We start from the raw sequence: 27,547 nt of genomic DNA on the forward strand, positions 1-27,547 counted from the left end.
CCTTCTGTCAGGTTCAGTCAGTCATTTCAGAAGTATCGTTATTGTTATCAACATTTAGATTTACAGATCCTTCTATTTGTCCAATATCTGTCAATCAAGGTATTTAAGTTAATAAGAGACTCCCTATGAAGTTGCCAGACTCTTTTCCTCAGCGTGGCAAGGAGAAATAATCAGTGTCACTCTCAATCATCTCATCATTTCCACTTAAGTGGATGAATGGCTGCCTAGCAGTGGGGCGCCCCCTTTAATGATGTGTTGTTGTTGTTTGTCTCTCTCCCCAGGAAGCGGGCATCGCCCCTGCCCAAGGACGAGCACTCGGGTGGAGTGAAAGACTCCCTGCTGGCCAACTCCTCCGACCCCGTGGAGATGAGACGACTCAACTACCAGACGCCAGGTAGGAAACAACATTCTCCCCCCCTTTTGGCCCATTTACGCATGTCGCCGACATATGGTTATGTTTGTGCCGCACTGCAGGGGGATGTGTCAATTCAAGTCTTCCTGATTAATCAGTCAGTGAATCATTGCAATCAAATAACTATTCCAGATTTTTAGGAATTACTATTTTTCATTTCATCAGTTTAAAAAAAAAATTATTGGACACCATTTTCTACTTGATGAAAATGTTTCCCGGCTCGTGCAGCGTTCACTCTTGAGCTGAAATGAACGAACCACTTCAGTTTATTTGCGAGAGGACTAAGAGCGCCTCTTCAAGCGGTCTTGGCCCATTTATTTGGTGCGCCCCATGACGATGACGAGTTATGGTTCACTTTATTTTACCTTAATCGGATGATGGATTTTTAAATAATCTTCTTGTGGCTCGCTCTTTGTTTTTCCATGGTAAAAAACTGCAACCCAAATTCCCTCGTTTCTAAATTATACGAATGTCAATTGAAAGAAGGTTAGCAGCATGGGCTAGTGTGTGAATAAAGTGGCATAAACAGAGAAAAGGTGAAAAATAGGTATTTAGTGAACAATTATCATATTGTCCACAACGCACCATATGATTGGGCGCAGTCTTGATTATGGGGGTCATTGCCATGTTTAATGAAAACATAGGTTACATAGGCAAGTGTAAACATACAGCCATCAATAAAAGAGAATGTATTTAATCTTGGTTCTATGCCAGCCAGCCACAAAACATCCATCCATCCATCGTCTTGACCGCTCATCTTCACAAGGCTCGCGGGTGCTGGTGACTATCCCAGCAGAGTATATAAAAGAGACAAAAACAGGTGTTCTAAAATGCTCAAGAGTGTCAATCCACCACTCACACAAAGAACTGTTCCCGTAATCAAATACGTCCCCAAGGGAACCTAGAAATTCATAACAACAGTTAAGCATGCAGGTGAATGATTTACTATTGATGTTGATTGAGCGGCTGTGTGCTCCCAAACTCACATTTTCGCCACGTAGGCATTTTCTAAAGTAAAATGTAACACATAAATTAAACGTTGGTTTTCACTTGATTAACTGCAAAATTTCTCCTCTTCAACTCTACTAAAAGTAGTAGATAAGGTCGGCATAAATTTACTTTTGCATTGGTGGTGCTGGGGCGGTGTAAGGGAGGTACAAACTTCTACTGTCCTCATAATTACTCTCTCAAATCATCTTAATCTGCTCGGGCGTGGCTGGTGAGTGCGCAATAAACTTGGAATGCTTTGAAATGCATTAATCAAGGAAATGAACACTTTCAGGGTATTTAGGGTAATGAGCATTGTAACATGGTTAAAAGCTCCAAAAAGTTGACTTTTCATTATAGGGCACCTTTAAGTGCCCAAGCAACTTTTTTTGTGTGTTTTTTGACTGCTTCGCGACTCATCGTTAGACTTGTTAGTGTGTAGTTTCCGCAGCAACGTTTCATTTATTTGTTCCAGAGGAGAGGATCCACATCACACAGCTTGCTGCTGTAATTTATGACATATTGGAGTTCCGTGCAGCTGCAGAGCAAGCTAGAGTAGCACCTAGCGTTGTACAGCAGCTGTAAAAAAAAAAAGTCTTATGAAAATATGGGTGACATAATGCTTTGTTTTTAACTGGTTCTGAGTTGCTCGGTATAACCTGTCCCTGGTTGCATGCCGCTGATTGATGAGCTTGAAAGCAAAGCAAAACACAGCTTTGATAATCTCATATTCGCGTCTTCTGAGGTAGCTATTGCAATCCCAAAACAATACATTGCTCAGTGCTAATTTGGATGAAACTAATTTACATGAAATAACGTAGTATCCTGGCATTGTTCCAGACAGGGAATCCTCCTCTTTGAATCAGTGCAGTCCTCTTTGGAAAAAAACCCTTTTTTAAGCCTTTTTAAGAAGTTAAGATTCAAACCATCTGTGCAGGCTACAGCGTTCAGACGTTAGAAGGCTTTCGAGTTACATGCAAACCACGCTTGGGTCGTTCGAAACCAAACAAGACCATCGGCTGCAGGCGGTCTCCGACCGGTTTACGTGGTCCACACCAGGGAGGTGGGGAACTAACTAGAATTTCATATCAAACAAACTAAAAAAAAATACCCCGGCATTGTGGCTCAGGCAGTCGACAGGGAAAACTCTTTTAGTCAGTCCTTTTTGAAAATGATGCAATCTCTTCACGGACTGACTCATAGCTTTGGAAATACATTTCAATTGCAAGCCAGTGTTTTTTTGTCTTTTGTAGCTCGAGAAGCAGCACAGATCTCTTTCGGCTCTGTCGCTACCTTTCGCAGACCAAGGTCGGGCGTTGGTCTCGAACCGGTTTGGTATACACCAATAAGCGTGTCCAACAACAGCTACAAACATTGAATCGTGGCGTCGCTACTAAGGGCTTCAGACAGGCAACGCTCCCCTTGGAAACCGACACAATTCTATCATCATTGCAGAGGCACAGCTCGAAACATATTTCATTTGCAAACCTTTTTCCCCCACTCTGTATCCTTTCTGAGAAGCAAAACAGAGATTAAGCCAAGCGTTTCCAGCTCTGTCACTGTCAGTGCACAGTAGCAACGTGGGGAGGATTTAGCTGAGGTGTCCGACCTCAGCCTTCCTCCTTTCTCCACCACCCCTCCGCGCCTCCCACATTCCCCCCGCCATCAGCTGCTTTCATCCCCCCCAACTGGTAATGAGTCGTGCTGCCTCTGATGTCAAGGTGAGCTAGGTGGAGGGAACAATGGAGCTGAGAGAAAATGTCAACCCTGGAACAGACACACACACACACGCATCCACTGTGTGTGCGTGTGTGTGTACATTCCTTCTCACAGGTTATTAGAGACCACATTGACACGCACAAACGCGCACACACACAGCCTCTTTGAACCCCTGCAGAGGAATTAAGCAGCGTTGGCGCTCTAAAGGATCCCTGTACTCCCCTCCTCCCACTCCACCTCTCTTTCCCTTTTGTCTTCCATTTTCCCTCCCGTTAGATAATCTTTTTTTCCTTCTTGCGCTCTCTGACGCCCCCTTCCTTTGCCAGAGCGTCAACATTTATCTCTGTCTTTTCCTGCATCATCTCGACACAGGCAGGCGTTTATTATCAAATATTCGCCAAGCTGCGCAGGTCTGGAGCTGCCATTTCTTGCTCGCTTTGACTTGATTGTCCCTCAGCGGGGGAACGTTCCTGCCTTCTTTGTAATTGTTCTTAAGTGCTTCTGTAACATGTTTCTTTGTTTAACATAGAGTGGATATACTGTATAGTCAACACAGCACCGTTCGAATATCAGTTGTTTTTTTTTACATACAAATAATCTTTTCATTGTGTGATAGCTCGAGTTTGCACATCCTCTCATAAGGGATTTGGATATGTTTAGCATTAAACAATCACATTATGTATTTAAGGCATCGGGAATGTTTTTGTACTCTTCTTCTGGTAACTTTGAGCAATGGGAATTAGGATTCCCATGTTATACGGGAAAAAAAAAAAGCCTACTGTTTGAATGTGGTTACCAATTCTGAACACGGATATATCTACATTATCTTGGTTATTTTGATTTACTCTATTTTTTTTCTCAGTTGAGTTGTATATGTTATATACTATGACATCCACTAGCCAGAGCCTGAGCTTCACTGTGTTTGTTTACATAGTAGACATGTGGCTGCTACTAAATGTCCAAAGCAGCAAATACAAATTTATATAGTTATAATTCAGCAACTCTTCTTTTTTCTTCTCTACTTGCGCTCTCCATGGCTTTCCTTTCTTCCACAGGTCCCAGCTCTCACCGCAGCCCCAACACGCCAAGTTAGTCCGCTATTTCGCCCTAAGCCCTTTCACCCGCCACCACAGCCGTACAGTTCCGTTTGGTAAAATTCTCTGGCCTGTTTTTTTTTTCTCTCATTAAGTGGGAATTCTCTATCATACAATCAACACCTGGCCTTCCTTGCACAACTATACGAGTATCGAACTGTACTGCTTGGTGGTAATATCATGTGTCAAATGTGTTTCACACTTGCTCTCATTCTGTGTTCTCCACATCACAATTCTACCTGTCTGGCGCTCCATGGAAGCAGACTTCATGGATAGCCGAGTATACGCGTGTTTTACACGGGTTCCTCCATTTCATCTGTACTGTGGCAGGAAAAGACTCGCGTCGAGGCTAATGTGAATGCGCTGCATTTAATTGGATTCATTGCTCAGGTACTGTGGCGTGGAGAAGTCTCAGGTAGCAATGAATGTGCTTTAGGCGGCCATTTCAAATGTTAGCAAGTTAGACGTACTGCCAAAAGTGCATTACTAGCCGCAGTGCCTGCATGCGTTGCCAGAGGCTGAGCTACACTGTATTTGTTTACCGAGTAAACCTGTCGCAGATAAGTGGCTGATCAATGCACGTCTCGGTTGAGTGGCCTATTTTGTTACCTCCGGTAATCTAAATCTACCACAGCAGGCATGTCATCGGATAACACTGCTTTTAATGAAGCAGCATTTGTTTCATCGCCCCAGGTTATTTTTGCACAAGCAGTCGCATACAAACACTTGTATGTATGTGTTTCACAATGATCCTTTGGCTTAGCGGGATAAGTGTGATCAGATGGTATGGCTGGTCATCACCAGTAAATATTCGCACTTGTAACTGTAAACAATTTTCTGTTTGTAATCACCTCTCATTTGCATAAAGGCAGGGCAGCTACCACCGTTGTGTACTTACTGCGTGCACGCACTCCTTTTTTGTTTTTTTTGATTTTGTGCTGCTTTATCATTGTGAAACTCAACATCTTTAACGTATCTTTGAGTAGTGAGAAGGTGATATACAAGATGGATGATGAACTCAATGCCATCTTGGTGATCTTACTGGTTCCCGGTGATGTGTTTTAAGGCAAGATCAAAGGCGCATGGGGGAATTTGCACTAACACATTAGCAATAAATCGCCCCAATAACTCAAGAAAACAGCAGGAGTGGGTGGCGGGGGGGTGCGGTTGTTTGAAAGTAATCCAGGCCAAGCGCTCCAGGCTGCACCAAAGGATGCTCTATTGTAAGAAGAGATATTTTCAAAGAAATGAGTTCTGGCGGGTGACCAGTCATTTTTTTCTTCCCCTGCTTCCTGTGAAATAGGAGTGTGACTGATCCGATGAGACTTGCGGGGTTCTCTCTCTCTCTCTTTCTTTCTCCGGAACCACGTTTGCTTCTGAGACCCAAATCTCCAGAAGCATGCCTCTCACCCCACAATCACTCGTGCGCACCCACCTGTGTCCTCGCTCGCCATCTATCGTCACAAATGCAGACATATCAACGCCACCTCATGATCTCACCCCATCTTGTGACATTTAGAAACATCAAAGCCATTCTTACCTTCTTTTTTGTTGTTGTTGTTTTTTGTTTCTTCTTTCAGGGATGCGAGAGCACCCGCCCATTCCTGTTGCCAGCCTGGCCGACCACATCGAGCACCTCAAAGCCAACGACGGCCTGCGCTTCTCCCAGGAATATGAGGTAATACTCTTTCAGTGTACAGTGAACCACGGCCTTGCATGGGGGAAAGAGACCGAGCCAAGCTAGGAAAAGTGAACGTTCATAAGCAATTAAATCCGCCATCCCTAAAAGGACATCGTAATTGGCTATACCACACGGTGGCAGCAAAGCACTCAAGGCAGGCACTGGTGTTTACATTGAATTGAACAGCAAAGCATCATGAACCCGTGTTACGTAAATGACTGTGTTCAGTATTCAAATGATTCAACACAAATTGCCATGACATCACATGGGATAAATTGTTAAAATCACCCTATGGCATGTACATGCAACAAATGGTAACGTATACAGGCAAATTATAGCCGTAAATGAGAGTGCAGGGGGCTAATATTTATTTAACAAATGTAATCAAAGACCAACAAAAAATAAACATCAATAGGTTAAAAATTAACAGGGCCAAGATGCCACAAGATGGTGTCTAAGTAATACTGTTTTGTTTCTTTGGGGCTTAGTACAAAAACAGAAAATAAGCAAGGTTTTTTTTTTTTTTTTGTTTTTACCAGTATCTGAGGTTAGGATAAACAACAAAACAACATGAATACGCGGGTATTCACTTTATACCCTCCACCACCAAACACAACTCCCTGCTTTGCATGTTTCCAGGTTTGATCCCAACCCGACATAGCTTGATTACATTAAGAGCTGCTGTGTACTGTTTATGCTTTTTTTTTTTTTTTGGTACACAAAACTAGCAGGTGGTAACGACGCAAAGGCAATCGGTGCACGTCGTATGCGCGCATCTTGTGATGCACCCGGCAAGGGATTACCTCCCGTCCTCGATAAAAGGGAGCAAGGCAAATTAGCATTTAAAGTGGCACATTGCTTTGGAGAGCGAGGAGATGTACCCGTGTACAGAAAAACAGGATACTGTTGTTTGGTTTTTTTTCTGTTTATTCATTTATTTGATCAGACGCTTCAATCTGTTTTGGGTACCAGTGAGTGACTGGTTGGATTGATTGAAGGTTAAAAAAGCAACAACAATCTTTTCCCTTTTGGAAACTTTTTTCCTCCCATAGGATGTAATGGAAATTCAAACTGTGGGCATATATTCACAACTACATCATATGAAGTATGTTATCAAATATGACATAATAAACGTAAGTAACAATAATATGTTCTACGCACCCCAACTATTTAAAAAATGAGTTCAGCAGCAGCAAAATCCTCTCGTTTTTATCAATCTTGAGGGTAGACGTTTTGCTACTTGCTATCAACTGCAAATGACACAACAACACAGAGGTTAAGGGTTCAATTTGTGAAAGTCACATGACTAAACCCAGGAAGTAAGCCACCTGTGATTGTCTTTCCCTGGGCAACTGTGATGTCATTTTTAGTTGAGAGATAGTGACAAAAAGCCTGGCCCCTGAGGGGGATAAAAAGTGGCGGATTTTGCTGCTTAATTTATATTTATATACCGTGGATGAAATAGTGTCATCGTGATTTTAAATGTGCTGCGAACAGCTTACCATCAGCACTCGTTCATTCTGAATGGAGAGCTCAGTCTCAGGCTTTTGGCCAGCTGAGCCGAGTCAGCGGAATCCGGTGCCCACTGGCGGTCCCTTCAAAAATCGGCATCCCCGAGGCGGAACACACGACCGTCAACTGAAGCGTGGCTCCGGCTAAAGACCTGTTTCATTCAAGTAAACGGAACCTTGTGATTGCTGTACGCAATGGAGAAAAAATGTCATCATTAATACATATGGCGTCATCTAAAGGTGTATTTGTATTACTTTGGCAACAGGTAGCTTGCGGCTCTGTCTCGATTACACAAAATTGAACTGGGCACATGAAGCCCCTTGCTACATCGCAGTCGGCCAATCAAATGTCAACGATCAAATGGCCCCACTGGACCCCGGACATTCGGAATTTCAGAGCCACCTCCAAGATGGTTCTGAAAAGCCATTCTATTGTAAACGTTAATGTAGAGGCTCAAAATCCACGGCCAAATGAGGCTGTTTCTGTGCAGAATTGGGCTAATGGAAAAGCGGCATATCACCATCTCCATTGACTTACTGAAGACAGAATCAGGAGCATCTGGGATTTCAGTGTTTTGATCAAAGACACTACGACATGGTCTCAAGTGTTTTAAGATTGAACTCTCATTTGGTAGAGAACTACTCAAGAACCTGAGCCAAGCCACTTACCGTGTGTGATCGGGCCTCTTGACAAGTATTTATGATTCACATTAAAAATAAATGACTTTTCTTGGGTCAAAAGAAAAAATTTGGAGGCTTTGAGTTTCCATACTCGACACACCAGTAGGCGTATCAGTGGTGGTATTAGCTGTAAATAAGTAAAAAATGCCTCTAACTGCAATCAAGGCGCCTCCAGACCGGCACGTTGCCCTTGCCGCATGTTGGTGTAAACGACCGGGGGCTGGCCAGGAAGTGGCCCGCTATGACAGGGGGCAGCTGGCCTTGCTCTGGCAATAGCTACCGAAGGAAAGAAGGAAGGAATCGATCACCTCCGCGGCCCGGCAGATGGTGTGCCAGGCCGCGCGCCACATGACATTGCTTGCGGCGCTTTGTCACCACTACCCCCTGCTCTCCGTTTAGGCAGATTTTGACTGAAAATGGATAAAAACAAAACAATTATCATTTGGGGTTTTATGCCTAACTCTAGTGGTCACACAATGTGAATTTTCATTTTTGCACACGTACACGCACTATATCCATTATCTACACTCAAAATACTGAACTCTAGCCAATATTAAGTGTCACTTTGAGGCTACAAACCGGATTGGTTGCCAATTAGCACATTCACTCCTTCTGACAGCTACATAGGTCAAAAATAGGAAACATTGGAATTAAAAAACAAAAGTCACAGCTCTGAGGCAAACCTGCTAACAATTCATCCACTGTGCTGCCACATACAGTACTACTCTATAACCCAATTCTGATCCCAAGTCGCATAATCGCTCCTGTTTCATCACCCTTAACCCCCCACCCCCCCCCACCCCCTTTTTTTAAGCATCATTCTTCTGCAAGCATCGGACTGCATACGTATTGATCGGCTCTGGATATGCGACTATGTCCTAACCCCGCCTTGATAATGTCTCATGTTATTTGCTATTGATTGTTGGCCAGCGGCTGTGCCGCTGAAGCGTCTTCGCTACTTCTCCTCACTGGAACCTTGCACCTGGCAAATACATCCAAAGGGAGTCTGTAAATGACATTCCAAGAAATGCTCATGTATGTTTAAGTCGCAGAATGGTCACAGTTATTTGATTATAATTTCAGAGTGGAACAGAACTGTAAATATTTCAGGCCTTGTCTACATGTAGCTGTGGTTCTTGCAAACAGGCAGTAAATGTCGCCGTTACGTCCTATTTGCTATATGTGGCCGGGCTTTTGTTTTTTTTCATCAAAATCAAAAGTTTCAAAACCCACGGCCAAAGTGGATAAACAATAAACAACAATAAATAAACGACGACGACAAGAGGGAGTCTATGCGGATTTAAATTAGCCGGTTACATGTAGATAAGGCCTCAGTCTGGAAAAACAACGTTGATCTTTAAACTTTCTGTTTCGTGACTCAGATTGGCCTTGATTAACTTAGTTTTGAAGTATATATTTGATGATAGTTTCGTTTCTGCTAGCTCATTTTTTAATTTCTTTGAAATATTTATTCAACATAGGGTTGCCACAAATAGTCGACAGTTGATTTTTAATTAGTGCACGTGCTTTCCCATCGTCAACTAGTCGCTTTAATTTATTTTTCGATTTACGCGTCATTTGCTCATTTCAGTCCCAGCGTGTTTTCCATTTCTGGAAGCGCGACAGGAAGTGTTTTGTGGTGAACTGTTTTTCCTCCCTCACCTTTTAACCCATATGCGAGAGCAAGAGGAAGAAAGAGATTGTTATTAATTATGGCAATGTTTTGATATGGCCTCATCTTGTGCTACTCCATACTGATGCTATGCTTATGGTTAAATCTCCTCCCTCCTTAGTCTATCGATCCAGGCCAGCAGTTCACCTGGGAGAATTCTAATATGGAAGTGAACAAGCCAAAGAACCGCTACGCTAACGTCATTGCCTACGACCATTCCAGGGTGGTGCTCACCTCCGTCGACGGTACGAGTAAAAACGTGGCGCGGCCGCCCTACAAGCGCCCGGGAAAATGTAAAGTGAAATCCTCTTGTGCTTCCCAGCGGTCCCAGGTAGCGACTACATCAACGCCAACTACATCGACGGCTACCGGAAGCAGAACGCCTACATCGCCACTCAGGGGCCGCTCCCCGAGACGCTCAGCGACTTCTGGAGGATGGTGTGGGAGCAGCGCTCCAGCACCATTGTCATGATGACGCGACTGGAAGAGAAGTCCAGGGTAAGCGCGGGCTAACGACTCCAGAGAAACATTCGGGGAAACTTTATAAGTTCAAACGAGACCAAAAAAGTTACAAATATTTTGGAAATATACTCAAAGTTTCGATGAAAAATGTAAAAAGTATGAGACGACAATGTTATCAAGTAGTGCAAAAATATTGTACAATAATGCACATACATTTGACCAAAATTACACCATGAAAAATTATTAGATTGAATTCATAGAAATCAGATATTGGAAAACATACAACATTTAAAAGTACCATAAATGATTGAAGCTGAAACAAAAATATTAAAACACGATTTAAAAAACATTTTATTAATAACACAAAGTATTCACTGAAAAAAAATGCATGAGAAATACTAAAATGTGAAGTATAAGATGAAAGACAAAAATCTACGTCTTTAAAATATTAGAAATCTTAGACATAAAACTGTAGAAATAAAGAAAAGAAAGTACAAATAAATAAATGTAAAGTACAACATTAGGAAAGAATGCACAAATATTGTTTGGAAAAATACAGCCAAACAGAACAAAATAAAACTGAATAGCAAAATACCCAAACATTGGCCAGTATAATTAACAAATATATATGACTATGATACAAACCATTCATTGAAGATTAAAAAGTATGAGATGAAAACTGAAAATAAGTAAATAAAAAACTCCTTTTTGGCCTTTTTCCACCTATCCAGTATATTCACTATCTATTGTTCAGACATGTCCGAACCATGTCAGTCTAGCCTCTCTGACGTTATCTCCAAAACATGTGCTGTCCGTCTGACGTATTAAATCCTGACCCTCGCCGTCTTGGTCACTCCCAAAAAGAACCTCGGCATCTTCATCTCAGCTACTTCCAGTTCAGTCTTCTTTCTTTTCCTCAATAGCGCTGTCTCCAGGCCAAACAGCATCTCTGACCTCACCGCAGTCTTGTACACCTTTCATTTTCCTCCTCTCATTCTAGCATGCCTGTACAGGGTTCTTCACCTCTTTTCCACACTCTCCATTTCTCTGGACTGTAGGCCCTAAATACTTAACATCCTCCACTCTCTTCATCCCTTTTCCCTGTATCTTCACTCTTCTACTTGAGTCCCTCTCATTCACACTTTATTTTGCTACGGCTAACCTTTATTCCTCGCTTTTCCAGGGCCAACCTCCACCACTCTAGCTTCTCCTTCACCTGTTCCCTACTCTCACTGCTGATCACAATGTCATCTGCAAACATCATAGTCCATGGAGATTGCTCTCTAACTTCCTCTGTCAGTCTGTCCATCACCATAGCAAACAAGAAGGCTCTCAGAGCTGATCCCTGATGCCGTCCCTACTCCACCTTGAACTTTTGTGTCACACCTACAGCACATCTCACCGCTGTCCCACTGTCCTCGTTTATGTCCTGCACTGTTCTAACGTAATTCTCCGCCACTGCAGACTTCCTCATACAATAGCACAATTCATCCCTGGGCAGTAGGCACCCTGTCATTTCTCCAGATTTACAAGGACACAATGCAGCTCTTTTTATTCAATATCCTCAAGGAAAATACTGCATCAGTAGTGCTCTTTTTTGCCATGAAACCACACTGTTGCTCACATTTGTTCACTTCTGTCCTTACCCTAGCTTCAACAACTCTTTTCCCATAACTTAATAGTATGCCTCATCAATTTTATTCTTGTAGTTATCACAACTGCACGTCTCCCTTGTTCTTAAAAACGGGCACCAGCACGCTTCTCCTCCGTTCCTCAGGCATCTTCTCTCTATCTAAGATAAAGGGTAGTTAAACAACCCGGTGAGGAACTCAAATGCTACCTCTCCTAGACACTTCCATAGCCCTCAGTGGCGGTCCTTGCGTTTCACACTTACGCCTTCAGTGATGTCCGACTGAAAAAAATAACTTAGAATAACAATACAATACAAAAAAAAAGATATCTTGTAAAAACGCAGCATGTTATAATGAATGACTGGAACCATGTAATGAAATACTCAACTAACGTTGCAACGTCGGCAAATTTGGCGGTTTCTGTTAATCCCGCTTCATAAAAAAGGTGTTGAACATAATTTAACCTTGGCGCGGTGCCTTTAATGAAATTGTCAGTTGATCCCTCAAATATACACTCCTGCAGTAGCTTCTGCATACAGCCCTTTCCTTTATTTGCCACCTACTTGCGCTCAGCTGGATTTGTCAGCCTGATCAAAGTCGGTTTGCAGACGCCATCGTTCCCAAAGTTTCTCTAAATCTGTTCCTGCTGCACCTGTCTGCCGGACGGATTTCCATAATAATGAGAATTACATTCTTCATTCATTACCACGACACACGCATAATACTAATATGTTTTTGCAGCCACCGTCGACTTTGCGGTTGGTGTTTATGCTCCCTGCTTTGCGTTTGGCCCTTGAGTCGACGGGAGGAAAGGGAGGGAAGAAAAAAAAAAAAAAAAAAAAAGAGTCTTTTAAGTTGGAGTTAAGAGGATTGTCACCCAACATTTGCCCGCTTCTAAAAATACAGCCAAACTATAAAACACACCAAAAAAATAATGTTGGGAAAGTTTTTCAAAATATACCCTTCACATAACAATCGGTTACAAGTTACAAGGAAGCCTTGAAGGAAGGAAAGTAATTACCCGCTCTTCCGTTCCATCCATCAGCATAAATAGAAATTCGGCGAGCGCCTTTGTCAGGTAAGCGCTCGACAGCAACATAACATCGTGTGTTTTAATTTAGCCACTCCCGAGGCCATCGCTCATTTAAGCAAATTGGCCGACACGCTTATGAAAACAGAGCTCACTCCGTCATACGTAAGCGCATCTTTATTGTGCGTTCAATCACGCCACGTGCCGCTCTCACCTTGCCACCGCTTTAAGAGGAAGCGGAATGTAAAGTCGATTTATCGCCGCCGTAAAAATTTTATTAGCGGTACGGGCAATATTTGACGTGACTAACAAGTCGCTAATCTGAGTCGTCATTTTAACGCACGACTATAAATACAAGTTGGGGAATTTCATTCAGCAAACTTAACTTGCAACTTAATTCACATTCCTTTTCATGATTACCAAATTGGAAAAATGCATATTAGAAAATGAATACCAACATTTTTCCTAAACACAAAACTGAATTTGATTGAAACTTGGAAAATACTAAAAATGGACCAAAATTTGGGGAGAATGAGACAAGATAAAACATACAAAAATAACAAAATTGAGACAAAAAATGTTTGTCTAAAATACTACACAAACTATTAAAATAAAAATAAAAAAATATTCAATTAGGAATGCAAAAAATACAATAAAATATTTAGTTAAAATTTAAAAAAAATACTAACATTCTGAGACAATACAAATATATTAGTCAAAATCAGTAAATAAGACAACAGACCTGAAATGAAAAAAAAATTGAGTAGAAGATGTAAAACAAAACAAAAAATGACAACATAAAACAATTGGAAGATCTAAAAGTATTCGACTAAGTACAAAGGATACTCAATAAAAACAAAAACAAAAAACAAATTAAAAAATAAAAATGATAGAAATAAAAAAAAATTATGATGTAAATTTATTAGGCACTAAAACTCTTAATGTAAAAAAAGAAAACAAAATTAGACTGCAATATTATTAGAATAAAAATTAAAATATTCAGTTGAACTAACAAAAGATACTCAATTAACATACAAAATTATTACATTTATATTTTGAAACAAAAATATTAGAAATTTTAATTTTGTAGGCATCGCTATCATGAATTGAGCCACCCAAAAAAAAAATCAAGAACCTCTCTGGTAAGACACAGGAAGTTGACCATTTTGGTTTGAACTGGCCAGTTCGGGTGTCCTTTGAAAAGCGAACAGGCCGGTTTCACTTATTCTAAAATTTGATTTGCGTGAATTTCTTTTTGCATGCGTGTGTTGGCTGCCCACGTCCACACACTGAGATTCTCATTCCAGTCCTGACTGCTAATCCATATGTTTGCACTGCAAGCAGGTCCCCATTACTCAGTGTGCTTTCCCCTGTAATGCAACCTGCCACCGGGCGGGAAATGAAATCATCTGAGAGTTGAGGATTTGACTGCATTATGTTTGTCTGTTTGTGGCATACGCCGCAAGAGACGGCCCCTCCAAATGTCAGCTCTGCGCCACGGTATTAATATGGCTGACCTACCAGTTTGTCCCTCTCGGGTTAAACCCGCTCGATAGCTATAGTTGCAGAAGTTGAAATATTCTCGCGTGGCCTCTTAAGAATTGATAGTTTACATTTTGATGTAAATTATAACGACGAGCATGCGACACGAACCATTTAATAAGGCAAGCGTGTTCATCTTGCACTAATAGTGCACGAATGCTAATCGTGAATGATATCCGGTTATTGTAGATGAATTTTCTTGGTGTCCAAAAATGAATCTCTGTAGAAGATGAGTAGTTATATACACTGACTTTAACTCATCTTCTACCTTCCTAGATAATTCAAAACAATCACCTCACTTTCAACCTGAGTAGATTATGGAAAAAAAATAAATAACTTACTGCTCTCCAATTTTCCAATTCCTATTCTCCAAGTTTCATGACAATGAATTGGGTATATAAAATAACCGCCTTCTTGAAATTGAAGAAATGATGTGTTCAGTGAATGAGAGATCTTACATTTTACATTTCTTATTCAAGTCCATTCGTAATTTTCTCTAGCTCTTGTCCTTAATACGTTCCCGGTTGAGCCGGAGACCATTCTAGCTGAATTTGCGCCAGCTACTTGTTATTCGGACAAACAAGCGTTCACGCTGTTCTTCACACCTTTGGACAGTCCTCGCCCAAGCTAAAATTTTGGAACGTGTGAGAACAGCGTGAACACCCAAAGCCCACACCCTTAGTCAGACATGTTAACCAGGAGTTTCAACGTGCCGTCCCTTCCCTTATTAAAGTCAATGAGAGGAATCGTGGTGTCCTCAGACTCCCCCCGTCCGCCGCAGTGCGACTCGGCTAAAAGCGGACATGACAAAGGCCTGCGAGCCACCTGACAATTAGCTCATTGGAAATGATCACAGGCTACTAAAAGACAAAGTGGCCTTTTGAAGTGCACTTCATAGACACACACACACACACATAGGCGAGGTGAGAGAGCGCATTCATGTTTTGGTGGATGCTGAGTCTTCAGCTTTTAATGAGACAGTGTGCCTCGCCTCTGATCCGACCCCTCTAATGTTCCCTCCTTGTTAATCAGCACCGCTCCACGCTCTCCCCTCAACGCCGCACTCTGTTCTGACAGCCCGCCTCTTCTTTCCTCTTCCCTCTCTCTCGACCCGCCAGGTGAAGTGTGACCAGTACTGGCCGGCGCGAGGAACCGAGACCTACGGGATGATCCAGGTCACCATGCTGGACACGGTGGAGTTGGCCACTTACAGCGTCCGCACTTTTGCACTCTACAAGGTATGCCGCTGAACTTGGGACATTTGGTTGGCAAAGCAAAGTTTGAAGTTGTCACTAAATAGGCATTTAAAACAGTAGGTTTTAAATCCCCATGGATTTAAAAGCAAACTTTTCATTTGAAGTATAAAATACTGGGCAGGCATGGGACACTAAGCGTGAGCTGCTGCGCAGAACACTGCAAGACCGACACATCTTCCTCTGAGAAAGCAGAGTCTAAAAACTCCTGGGTAGGCTAGTGCCTCTGGATTGGCAGACCTGGGTGGTGGTCTCCCTTTTCAAGAAGGGGAAGCGAAGGATGTGTTCCGATTTAAGTGGGATCACATTCCTCTGCCTCGCATGTTCAGGGGTGCTGGAGAGGAAGGCTTTGTCAGGGAGCCATACCTCGGATTCAGGAGAAGCAGAGTGGTGTTCGTCCGAGCCGTCCCCGTCTTGGGTACCCTTTGTCACCCGTTGTGTTAGTTTAAGTATCGCGGGGTCTTCTTCACAAGTGAGGGCTTAACAGGCGAGAGTTCAACAGGCGGATCGGTCTGTCACGCTAAAAAAGGAGCTGAGACCAAAGCTCTCGATACACCTGTTGATCTATGTTCCCTTCTTCACCTAAGATCATCAGCTGTGGCTCATGACCAAAAGAACGAGATCCCGGATACAAGCGGCCAACGTGGCTTTCCTTCGTAGAGTGTCCGGCCTCTTCCTTAGAGATAGGGTGAGAAGCTCATTCATCCGAGAGCGCCTCAGAGTCAAACCGCTGCTTCTCCCTGTTGAGAAGTTAGGATGCGCCCTGGACGATTCTGGACTCGCTGGAGACACTGGAGAGACTATGTCTCTTGGCTAGCCTGGGAACGCCTGGGGACAGTCCCCCCGAAAGAGCTGGATGAAGATCCTGGAGAGAAGGAAGTCTGGCCTTCTCTTGCAAAGCTGCTGCCCCTGGGACCCGACCCCAATAAGTGGTAGAAAATAGATGGATGGACGTTTTGATTGCTAGACTGGTTTACCTGACTAATTGATTTTTTTTTTCTTTTGTAACGAGTTGGCTATTGTTCGTTGGGGGAAAAAAAGTAATGAATTCAATTCTTTGTTTTGGATGACATTTAACTAATAGGCATGATGCAGCGTTTTTTTTTTCACCCTCTAATGCGCTTTTTTTCCCCAAAACGCAATTATCTGTACTAATTAAACACACTCTAGCTAGAGAATGTTCTTGGTTTCAATCAGCAACGAAAGACAATTCTCACGAAACTTTTTCCGAGGAACTGCGGGGGTTTAATTCAAAACGCCGCACCTTATCTCCACCTACAGCCATGTGGTGATCACAGCTCTAGGAGTGACTCCAATCGAGACCTTTGTGAGCAGCAGCGAGGAATATGTGACAATTAAACCGCTGGTGCTTTTCAAATGATTGTCGGGTAATGTCATTAAAGCGCTTTGACCTTTAACTGTCAGGCGCATTTCAACCCAGCTTGATAGGGCTTTCTTTACAATTACATTCAGCTTGAACTTCATCTCTGCAGAATGGTTCTAGTGAGAAGAGAGAGCTAAGGCAGTTTCAGTTCATGGCCTGGCCTGACCACGGCGTGCCCGAGTACCCCACTCCCATCCTGGCCTTCCTGAGACGCGTCAAGGCCTGCAACCCCCCGGATGCGGGGCCCATGGTGGTGCACTGCAGGTGGGAATCAGAACAAGCCAGCGTGCCTTGCAAAGTATATTTGGGGAAAGGTATTTCATAGTTTGTCAATACAGATGTAATTATCACGTGCACACGCTTGGTATAAATTATAACTCGACCGAGTCGGGTAATTGACTTCAATAATAGGGCGACTGAAAATATCCGCCTCGAAGCTGCACCGTTTTCTACATGGACGAAAGTCCAAAAAATAATAATAATAAATGAAAGAAAATTGCAAAATTTAGCCAGTAGAGGGCAGTCGAGCATAAAACATCCAGTCTGCTCATCGAGAAGAAGTACGGAAAGCTAGAAGACGATAAAGAGTAGTTCTATCCACTGATTTCAATGCTTGTGCAAATATGCGCTGTGGTGCAATAAAGTACTTCTGTCATCCAGCGCGGGTGTGGGCCGTACCGGCTGCTTCATCGTGATCGACGCCATGCTGGAACGCATGAAGCACGAAAAGTCAGTGGACATCTACGGCCACGTGACGTGCATGCGAGCCCAGCGCAACTACATGGTACAAACCGAGGACCAGTACATCTTCATCCATGAGGCGCTGCTGGAGGCGGCCACGTGCGGCAACACGGAGGTGCCGGCGCGCAACCTCTACGCACACATCCAGAAACTGACGCAGCCGCCGCCTGGTGAGACGGTCACCGCCATGGAGCTGGAGTTTAAGGTGAGCAATGGACACTATAGAGAATGATTACCACTTAAAAAAAAAAATGCTGTGCCGTGAGCAACTTTTATAGCTGGCATTCGCCGTTCTCTTCATGACATCACAATTGTGTCACCCTTGTTCTACTATCTTCTGCAAGACATACTCTGCTAGGCCGCCATCTACTGGAATCTGTCATAAAAGTGGTTGACAAACCTGAATTTCACAGATAAACATAGCGAGATCGTCTTCCACACCTTGTCAAAACATCCCTGATAAATGTATGTTTTGGAATCCAGTTGACAAATTAAACCAGAGATAGAATGTTTAGCGGCACCGATATTTGGCCTTTTAAAAATACCATCTGCCATTTTCAAAAGTAAAACAGAAGATAAAAGTCTAAAACTTGCCTAATTTCAGGGAACTGTTATTTTAGATTTTTTGAAAAACGTCATCGTACCCAGAAGGAAACAGGACACAAAAGTGGAAGAACATACACAAAATCCAGTTCAACCAAACATGACCATTATGACATGGTGACAAATACTGTAAATCAGTGGTCCCCAAGGTCCGTGGATCAGCTGGTACCGGACCGCGTGGGCTGCACCCTAAAAAATGTTTTGGAGATGATTTACTTTAACAGTTCATACGTTTGTGCTTGATTTTTGTTTTTTTGGCGCTGCCTCTGGCCGCTGTTGATATTACATACATAGTGAGAAGGAAGATGTGGTTTTTAATATAAATCTAAGGCGTTGAACGGTCCGTGGGGATAAAAAGGTTGAGGACCACTGCTGTAAATGACCATAGCAACTGATAATTGAATTGAAAGATTGTAACTATTTACTAGCAATGAGGTTTCATGACACACTGATGACACTCCAAATATTTTTGATGTCTGCGGTCAAAGACTTAAAAAACAAAACAAAACTGAACAATGAACATACTTTAGCTCCAGCTTTAGTAGCCGATTTAAATATTTATCGCACTTCTTTTGCTTCTTTTACTGAATATGAATTTTGGCTACAATTGGTGGTTGGCCTAAGTCTGTATATATATATATATATATATATATATATATATATATATATATATATATATATATATATATACACACACACACACACACACCGTCATCACAAGTACGCCGCCGATAAAATTCATACAAAACGACCTCTGTGCCTATATTGAAACAAACTACATAGACAGTTGGTGTTCAAGGTGACTCAAACACACGTGCAAACACACACCTGCTGTCCAATGTGATGTCATTACACAGTTTTTTCCTCCCAGCGTTGCCGCGCTGCCATTTGCCCCGGTGGTGACCATGATGCATTGTGTTTGAAGTGATAATAGCGCCGGCCAACAAAAAAATGGCTAGAGCGATTGTGTGGTGTTTGTGTGGTTTGAGGGTCACACAACACTCACAAACACTGCTGGCTGAGCATGCTAGTCCATCTGCTGTCTAAAGCAGTGCCAACTTGCTTGTGTCACACCTCATTGCGTGCGCTTTGTTTATAATATTTTCCTTAAAATAGTGCTTTGAAATGGACATGCGCTCATTAAAACATGAGAGCAACGCTCATATGCATCATATATACCGTTTGATTGCATAATCTAGTCATTCACAATAGCTGCTACGTTTTGCAATAAAAATAAAAACAACTTGAAAGCACCCAGTCCATGATCCACAGCACACATGGGAACAAGTGCGTGTGCAATCTACTGTAAGAGTGATAGGATGAATATCATAGCTCCTCTCACAAGTTATTGAGAACTGCCTGCCACCTTGTGCAATAGAAATTTTCATAATGACTAGACGTAACCTAGTCAGAAAAGTTCAATGATCATATAGTCTTTATACTTTACAGGCAAATATTGACAATCATGCAGCCATCTGGCGGCTAAGGCAGCTAGCGGCACAATTCAATCGAGGCCAAGTGTTATACAGATTCTTCAATTATTTGTACACTATTTAATGATGTAACCAATGTATTTTACAGTACTGTAATATAGAGTGATAGGTTTACCAAAAACATGGGCAGCATCCTGCATGTTTTCTATGCTGCCTTACCTAACACACCTGGTTCAAATGATAAGAATCAATTGCAAGCTCCTGCAGAGCTTGCTGATGACCTTATCATTTGAATCAGGTGTTTTGGGTAGAGGAACCTGGAAAACCTGAAGGACTCTGGCCCACGAGGACCGGAGCTGCAACAAGTCTTAACAGACGGATCAATTTCTTGTGTTGGTGCACCACCTGGTGGCCGAATGGCTGAAGGTATTTTTATGTTTTAAAACAGTGATTCGGTTATCAGTAGGTTTTGAGCACATGTAGCTTCCCCCCGAATAAAGAAACTAGCAAACATTAGCACAATCACGAAAATTAAAACGGATTAACAACTTTCCATAAATGATCATTTTAGGAAAATAAACTTAAACAATAACATAACAAATTAACTGACGAATAATATTTTGGCAGTTAAAACAAGTCTTGTATTAGACGTTTGAATTTTGCCTAGTCTGCTCATCAAGAAGAAGAACAGAAACATATTGACTTCATTGCAGCTAACAGGCAGCTTCACAAAATCTGACGCTTATTCATGGCATATTGTTACCGTGATGTCCCGCGTTACCTTCATGCCTACCACGAAGTGTTGCTTTGACATGCTCGGCGAATAAACGGGTACACGCGGCAGTTCAAAGTTCAAGTGCTTTGGTTGGGAAACTCAAGACCTTGTTTCATCCCTAATAAATATCTCTACTTGTTTTCATATCCTACGTGCCACCAGTCAAACATAACACAGACGTACGCAGTAGGAATGAAGGCAGAGTTTTACTATTTGACCCCTACTCAATGCCCTCTCAAATTGTTTTTGGCTCAGCGCCTGGCCAACTCCAAAGCCCACACGTCTCGCTTCATCAGCGCCAACCTGCCGTGCAACAAGTTCAAGAACCGCCTGGTGAACATCATGCCTTTTGAGTCCACGCGCGTCTGCCTGCAGCCCATCCGGGGCGTGGAGGGCTCCGACTACATCAACGCCAGCTGCATCGACGGCTACAGGTGCGCTTTCTTTCCCCGCTTTGTCTCCCGTCTGTTCCTCTTCCGTTTCTTTCCTCCGCTCCTTTACTGCATTTGCCCTTTCCTCCCTAGGATCCTCTTCATCCTTCTCGTCTTCCTTTTTCCTTCTTTAGTCTCGTTCTTTGCTCCTCCTCCCCTTTTCGGTCCTCGCCTCTGTCATGTTCCTTTGCTCCTTCCCCCTCTCAGATTTCCTCAGTGGCTCCTCTCCTCTCTTGCTCATCCCTTCATCCTCTTTTTTGCTCTCTAATTTTCCCATCTGTTATTCTCTCTTCTCTTCTCCCAAGGCTCTACAGCGCACAAGACCAATCTTTCGCACCCTTTTTTGGGGTTACTGCATGATCGCGCTGATACATAGTAGTCTTCCGTAATGGGCCTGCCGCACATCAGACGCCTCAAAGTTCACTCGCTGTGTGCTAGGATTACCTAACCCTTTCACTACCCATTCATTCATATATTAGTTGTTTTTAAGTCTCGGATACATGGAAAATTAGTTTAAAAAATTCCCCGCTTCCATACCCAACAAATACCTCCCCAAATGTCTACAATACATCATAATCAGTGTGATCTATAGCAACATACATATATAGCACATATTATCAATATGTTGTCACAGTACTAAATCATTAGTTCACGAGAAATTGTACAACACAACCTGGCTTGTTGTATATGAAAAAGTTGCTAGTAGCCATTCGAATGTATAGATAGGTGTGCAATGAACGCTGGGATGCCATTTCATCTTATTGCTACCGTTCCTATACCCACCGCGATTTTACAAAATGCTGTGGGACGCATAGTCACAACAGGAGTGAAAGGGTTAAAGGCATACATATTTTGCCATTTTCAGCATCAAAAAGTTAAAATTTTGTCTAAACTGAATTTGATCACTTTTTTTTTTTTTTTTTAAGTCATGCACCGTGCATTTTGCCACTTGGTGCTGACTGCAAATGACATCACATGTACTTAAGTAACAACCAATAACGGCTCAGCTTGCGAGCGATTGGACTTTGAGCACCGAGCAGGTTGTAAGGACAAGCTACCATGAATGACATCGTAGTTTTGTAACTGTAAATGGTGAAAAATAAATAAATAAAAAACAAGCGCGACTGTAATCAAGTGCTGTACAAATTGCTTGAAAGTACATTTTCTTCTTTGCTTTTTTTTGTCATCGCATGGTGCAGAGACAACAGAATTGGCCCCATGAAAACAAATATTGTACTGCAGCAGCACTCAACTAATATACAATAATCCCTCGCTATATTATGGTTCACTTAATTTACAATACAGCAGCTAGTTAACCGCACATCTCCTTTATAATGTAAACAATGTTAGCTAAATGAATATAGCCCGGCACAGTTAATGAGAAAGAATTGCCATCCATAACATGTGGTTTGGACCGAGGAAAGATCGAACGGCTGCTAGCATTCCGCAAATGGTAACAAAAAAAAAAAACAAAGAACTAGAATCGTATTCTTAGCACACCTGCCGGCAGTCTCAGTGTACACCGAGGCGGCTAATGCTATATTCAGGAAATAGCCGGTCATCAATGTGTTTTTCCACAGCACCTCTGACATCTCCTCTCATCCTTTCTCCATGATAGTTTTCTTCCATCTGTCCTTGTCTTTCCCTTTCCTCTTTTAATTCCTACCCTCCAAAGCAAAAAGGCTTATTCAATTAATGATTTTAATTGCGCATTTAAAAAAAAAAAAAAACGTTTTTGTCATACTCCTTTGGGAAAGTTTTTTTTGTGTGTTTGTTGAGCCAATCTAATCCGATCACAAATTTGCATTCCTTTTTTTCTGATATGTCATTTTAATTCGTGAAAGTGGTTTCATTAAATTATAGATTATAACTGCTGCCCTCCATTCCCCGTCCTCTCTTCTTCCTTCTTCTCATCCCGCTTTGATCTTTTGCTGTTTCTCTCTTCTGCTCCGTCCTCCCCATTCATCTCTTCAAATCTCCTCCCTCACATCCTCTCCTGCATCATTCTCCCTCACGGCAACGTCTCTCCTCGCTCGGCTGTCCTCTCTCCTCTTGCGACAATCTGTTGTTTCTTTATTTGTTTGCGGCGAAAAAAAGGCCCTCAGCACATTTTAATCTCCCGGTTCCACATTAGCGCTTCGCCTGCAGCGCCTTCATTAGCTGCTGTGTGTGTGTGTGTTGTCGCGTAACTCGCATGCACATACATGTGAGGCTGCTTGCATCCTACACACGCGTTTGCACACCTGCCCGTTTCCACTTGCGCTGCCATGGACTCGAGCGTGTCAGGTAGAGCTCGCTAGCCTCCGATTCCTGAGCGGCGCGTTGCTGCCACCCGCTGGCCGAGCGGGTAAGCGCATGCCGGTGGCGAGGTCAAAAAAGCTGAACTGATCAATAAGATAATGACATTATATGTACTCTAATTCATTTTTTTTTAATCCAATTGCATTTTTATGATATTATACAATGCAATTAGTAATTTTCAATGTTTTGGGCAAGACAACGCTAACGCTACTGGTGTTGCGCTTTCGTGCATATGTTCAGACAGCAGAAGGCCTACCTGGCCACGCAAGGCCCCCTGGCTGAGACCACCGAGGACTTCTGGAGAATGTTGTGGGAACACAACTCCACCATTGTCGTCATGCTCACCAAGCTGCGGGAAATGGGACGGGTGAGGCATAGTAACGCTATCAGAGCATCATGCTGCCATGTGCTCTTTACTGTGTTGAAATATAGTGCATCACACATTTTCTAACATTATGGTGACAAAAAAAAGAGTGGAAACACTTTTCTACGTACAATATCGTGGGTGTTTTTTGTTAAACGCCGTTGTCGCACAACAGGAGAAGTGCCACCAATACTGGCCGGCCGAGCGCTCGGCCCGCTACCAGTACTTCGTGGTGGACCCCATGGCCGAGTACAACATGCCGCAGTACATCCTGAGGGAATTCAAAGTGACGGACGCCCGCGACGGGCAGTCCCGGACCATCCGCCAGTTCCAGTTCACCGACTGGCCCGAGCAGGGCGTGCCCAAGACCGGCGAGGGCTTCATCGACTTCATCGGGCAGGTGCACAAGACCAAGGAGCAGTTCGGACAAGACGGACCCATCACTGTGCACTGCAGGTAAGAGCGGCGCCGCGAACATGGAAAAGGCGCCAAGAGTGAGGCTAAAGCTGCGCTTGGTGTTCCTCAGTGCCGGGGTGGGCCGCACCGGGGTCTTCATCACGCTCAGCATCGTGCTGGAGAGGATGAGGTACGAGGGCGTGGTGGACCTTTTCCAGACCGTCAAGACCCTTCGCACCCAGCGACCCGCCATGGTGCAGACCGAGGTGAGCGTCGTTAGGATGGGACGGGAAAATAACATGCCCGCGCAGTTTTTTCTTTTGGTTTTTTGGGCTCGCTGGGCCGCAAGTGCAATGGAATACGCGGCAGAATGTGCTGCATGACGGTAAAACATGCCACCAAAAATGGTGAGATCATCGTTCTTCCCAGAAGGAGGGTGGCAAATCGCTCTACTGCACAAACTGTTCCTCCCTCCCGGAGCAAGTCACGACTCCCGATGTAAACACAATGTTGTTCTGAAATCACATTCATTCGCCAATTCCACAGGGGGGGAAAAAAAATGATGGCGCCGACATTTTACTGCGCGATGCCTGTTGTCGGTGTCTAGTGCAGCCACTAGCATAAATTAACTAGCTAGCAGCACTCAAGGGCCCCTAAGAGCAGTCAGATCACTTTTCAGGAGAAATTTAACAGACGTCAATCAAAAGTAAAGTGCACTTTGATTCTGACATCCTGACACGGTCGCAGTTGCTGCTGATCATTTTTCTCCATGCCAGACTAAGTCAAACGTGTCTTCTGTGGGTCTGACATCACGTTTCTGAGCTGTCTAAAATCTCAGTTTAAAATGAGGGTTTTATTTTAAGTATTCTTTACTATTTATATTTTTTTGGTTTAGTGAAAAACAATTTTATATATACATTTTTTGCTCAAATATATTGCCCAACAGAAGCAGCACTACAGAAGAAAATCAGCATGCGATTATTACTTTCAAATCACTTCCATATTCTTTGCCTGCAGCGGGGTGAAGATGTTATGTGGCAGGTGACCGTCTTGGCTCTGTTTTTATTAAGATCATTTCTATGGCAGCTTGTTGTAGTCATTTTTTGAAGGGGGGGGGGGGGGGGGGGGGTCACTCAATAGCAAACTGGTAGGTGCAAGTTTTAGCTCAATGAACAAGTTGACGTCGCATTCTGTCCTAACACGGCGCAGTCCATTAAAATGAACCGGGAGGATTATTTTGGCGATTACAAGACTAGACATAAAAATGTGACCACTAGACATTTATCTTCACAAAATTGCTCCTTCAACCCCATGAATAACTTGACCTGGGACAATGGTGCGTTCAAGAGGATGCCATGAGTCATATGAAAATAAATCAAAAATTTGAGAAACAAAAAGACAGGAGCCATTCATTCATTTCTTGACACAAGGTCACTGTTTTGGGACGTGTACCATTTTCCTCATTTCTTGAGATTCGCCCTAATTGTTCCTCAAATCAAAAACGGAGGCCTCTATTCACCACACAGCTAGATTTTTTTAATTTCTTGAGACATCCACTATTACTTAAGACTCAGAATTGCTCTCTTGTTTTTTTTTCTTAAAGAGGGGGAAAAGTCATTTTGTGAGCCTAAAAGTGTGCCTCTATATGACAGGACCAGTACCAGCTGTGCTACCGGGCCGCTCTGGAGTACCTGGGGAGTTTCGACCACTATGCAACGTAACCCCAGGCGCCGAGGTCGGAGCCCTTCAGGAGTGTGCCAAGTGTCCCATCTCAGCCACCGTACGCCCCGAAAATAAGAAATATAAAAAAAGAATAACAACACCACTCAGCCCTGTTGCTGCAGGGAGAGGCGCAAAGGACGGAACCAACTATGGGACTTGTTTTCTTTTACCTTTTTATTTTGGTGCGCTTTTAAGTCTTGTACGGTTGACAGCGCCACCTGTCTCCCGTCTAGCGGTACCACCACTCGTTTTTACAACGGTTATTGTTTAGTCTACTTTTTTTAATCATTCTTTTTTTTTTTACATTGTGTCTTAACGCGGCTCCAGTGCTTTGTTTTCATAATCGCTACTTTTAAGATGTTTTTTTTTTTTTTTGTATTATCGTTTTAAAAAGGAGTAAAGAGGTACATTTTAGCACACGGACGCTAGATCCTAATCCCCTCCGGATCGGCAGTTTGTTTGGGGTTGTCGTCACGCTTTTGGGATATAGTTGAGGTGACGATGACAAAATAAAACAGCCTTTTCACTCGCTATTTCCTCAAGGACGAGCACAAAGCGGCCGAAGCTAAGCTAGGCCCGCAGACGATGACAACGACAGTGTGTGTACAGGAAAGCAAAGCACATGACTCTTTTTTTTTTTTTTTTTTCTGTTCTTCTGCGAAAAGGCCTTTGTACAGAATGGACCATTCCTCCTGAACGTGAAACACACAAACACAGTTGATCTTATTTTATACAGAAATAGAATTATATAAATTAAATATATATATATGATTATATATATGTACAATGATGCATAGGTGTACACACAGCTTGTTCTTGAGAGACGCCGTTTGCCGTATGTACTGTTCCATCACAAAAAAAAAAAAAAAATGGACATAATGCAGCACAAACCCCCTGTTGTTGCCACACACACATACACACCCACAGCAAGCACACACGCCTAGAGTGGCGGTGATGGGTGTATTGGAAGGGGGGGGGGCTACTTTGTTCATTTGAAAATCTTGTAAATGCATTGTGCTGTAGGGGTGCCACCTGTTGTACACACACAAACACGTCTGTTTTTCTATTTGTTCATAAAGAACTGGAATTTCAGAAGAAAACCTGTTAACGAATGAACACTCGAGTTGTAAAAATAAAAATAAAAAAGAAACAAACCTTGATGTTAATAAAGATACATAATTGGGGGTTTTTGTACAAAACTGATGACTTTGACTCCTTTATTGCATTGTTGTTTTTTTAAGTCAGGATAGTCTTTATACTGCTGCCTTGAATTCCAAATGAGTTTGGTGAGAATTTGCTAGTGCTAATTATCCAAATCAACTTTGGTTTTATTCCCTTCCTTATTCCCTCGCATTTGTAAATTATTTGGCGGCGATCAAGAGGGGAAAAACAATTGCTTGCTGTATTTTCTCAAATGACTACCTATTTCCAGAGAGGAAATGTGACATCTATTTTAGGGGAGGTCTTTCTTGTTTGTTTTTGTTCGTTTAAAAAAAAAAAAAAACCGGGCCACTGAGAACATGTTTTAACAAGAATAGATGACTGTGAGAAAATAAAAGGAGGCTTCTATTTTAGGGGTGGCATTCATTTGCCCAAGTGGCCACGGCACCTGATTACTTGTTTGGCCGCCGTCTATTGCTAAAGCATAAGCTGCTATTTCAGGACTTATGATGAGCTACTAAAGTAAAAGGAGGCGGTATACAGTATTTGTTCAAATGGTCA

At 42.8% G+C, this 27,547-nt stretch overlaps 1 protein-coding gene across 7 annotated transcripts in view; it reads left to right on the forward strand.

Moving 5' to 3' along the window:
• LOC148414816 (receptor-type tyrosine-protein phosphatase F-like) overlaps positions 1-27,024 on the forward strand; it is a 197,389-nt gene extending 170,365 nt beyond the window's left edge. For 4 of the 7 annotated variants that reach the window (XM_088428839.1, XM_088428840.1, XM_088428841.1 and 1 more), the window contains 13 exons: positions 282-394; positions 4,174-4,206; positions 5,793-5,890; positions 9,879-10,002; positions 10,080-10,255; positions 15,541-15,660; positions 17,169-17,323; positions 17,720-18,005; positions 20,867-21,045; positions 23,584-23,710; positions 23,883-24,163; positions 24,234-24,369; positions 25,756-27,024. In XM_088428839.1, the coding sequence (XP_088284965.1) occupies positions 282-394; positions 4,174-4,206; positions 5,793-5,890; positions 9,879-10,002; positions 10,080-10,255; positions 15,541-15,660; positions 17,169-17,323; positions 17,720-18,005; positions 20,867-21,045; positions 23,584-23,710; positions 23,883-24,163; positions 24,234-24,369; positions 25,756-25,824 (1,897 nt within the window). In that variant the 3' untranslated portion in view covers positions 25,825-27,024. The remainder of the gene's footprint in view (positions 1-281; positions 395-4,173; positions 4,207-5,792; positions 5,891-9,878; positions 10,003-10,079; positions 10,256-15,540; positions 15,661-17,168; positions 17,324-17,719; positions 18,006-20,866; positions 21,046-23,583; positions 23,711-23,882; positions 24,164-24,233; positions 24,370-25,755) is intronic. The other 3 variants (XM_088428843.1, XM_088428844.1, XM_088428845.1) reach the window with 1 other exon arrangement.
• The last annotated feature ends 523 nt before the right edge of the window (positions 27,025-27,547 follow it).

This window comes from Hippichthys cyanospilos, chromosome 12 (assembly GCF_059441005.1).
Source record: "Hippichthys cyanospilos isolate Australia breed blue-spotted pipefish chromosome 12, RoL_Hcya_1.0, whole genome shotgun sequence".
Lineage (NCBI taxonomy): Eukaryota > Metazoa > Chordata > Actinopteri > Syngnathiformes > Syngnathidae > Hippichthys > Hippichthys cyanospilos.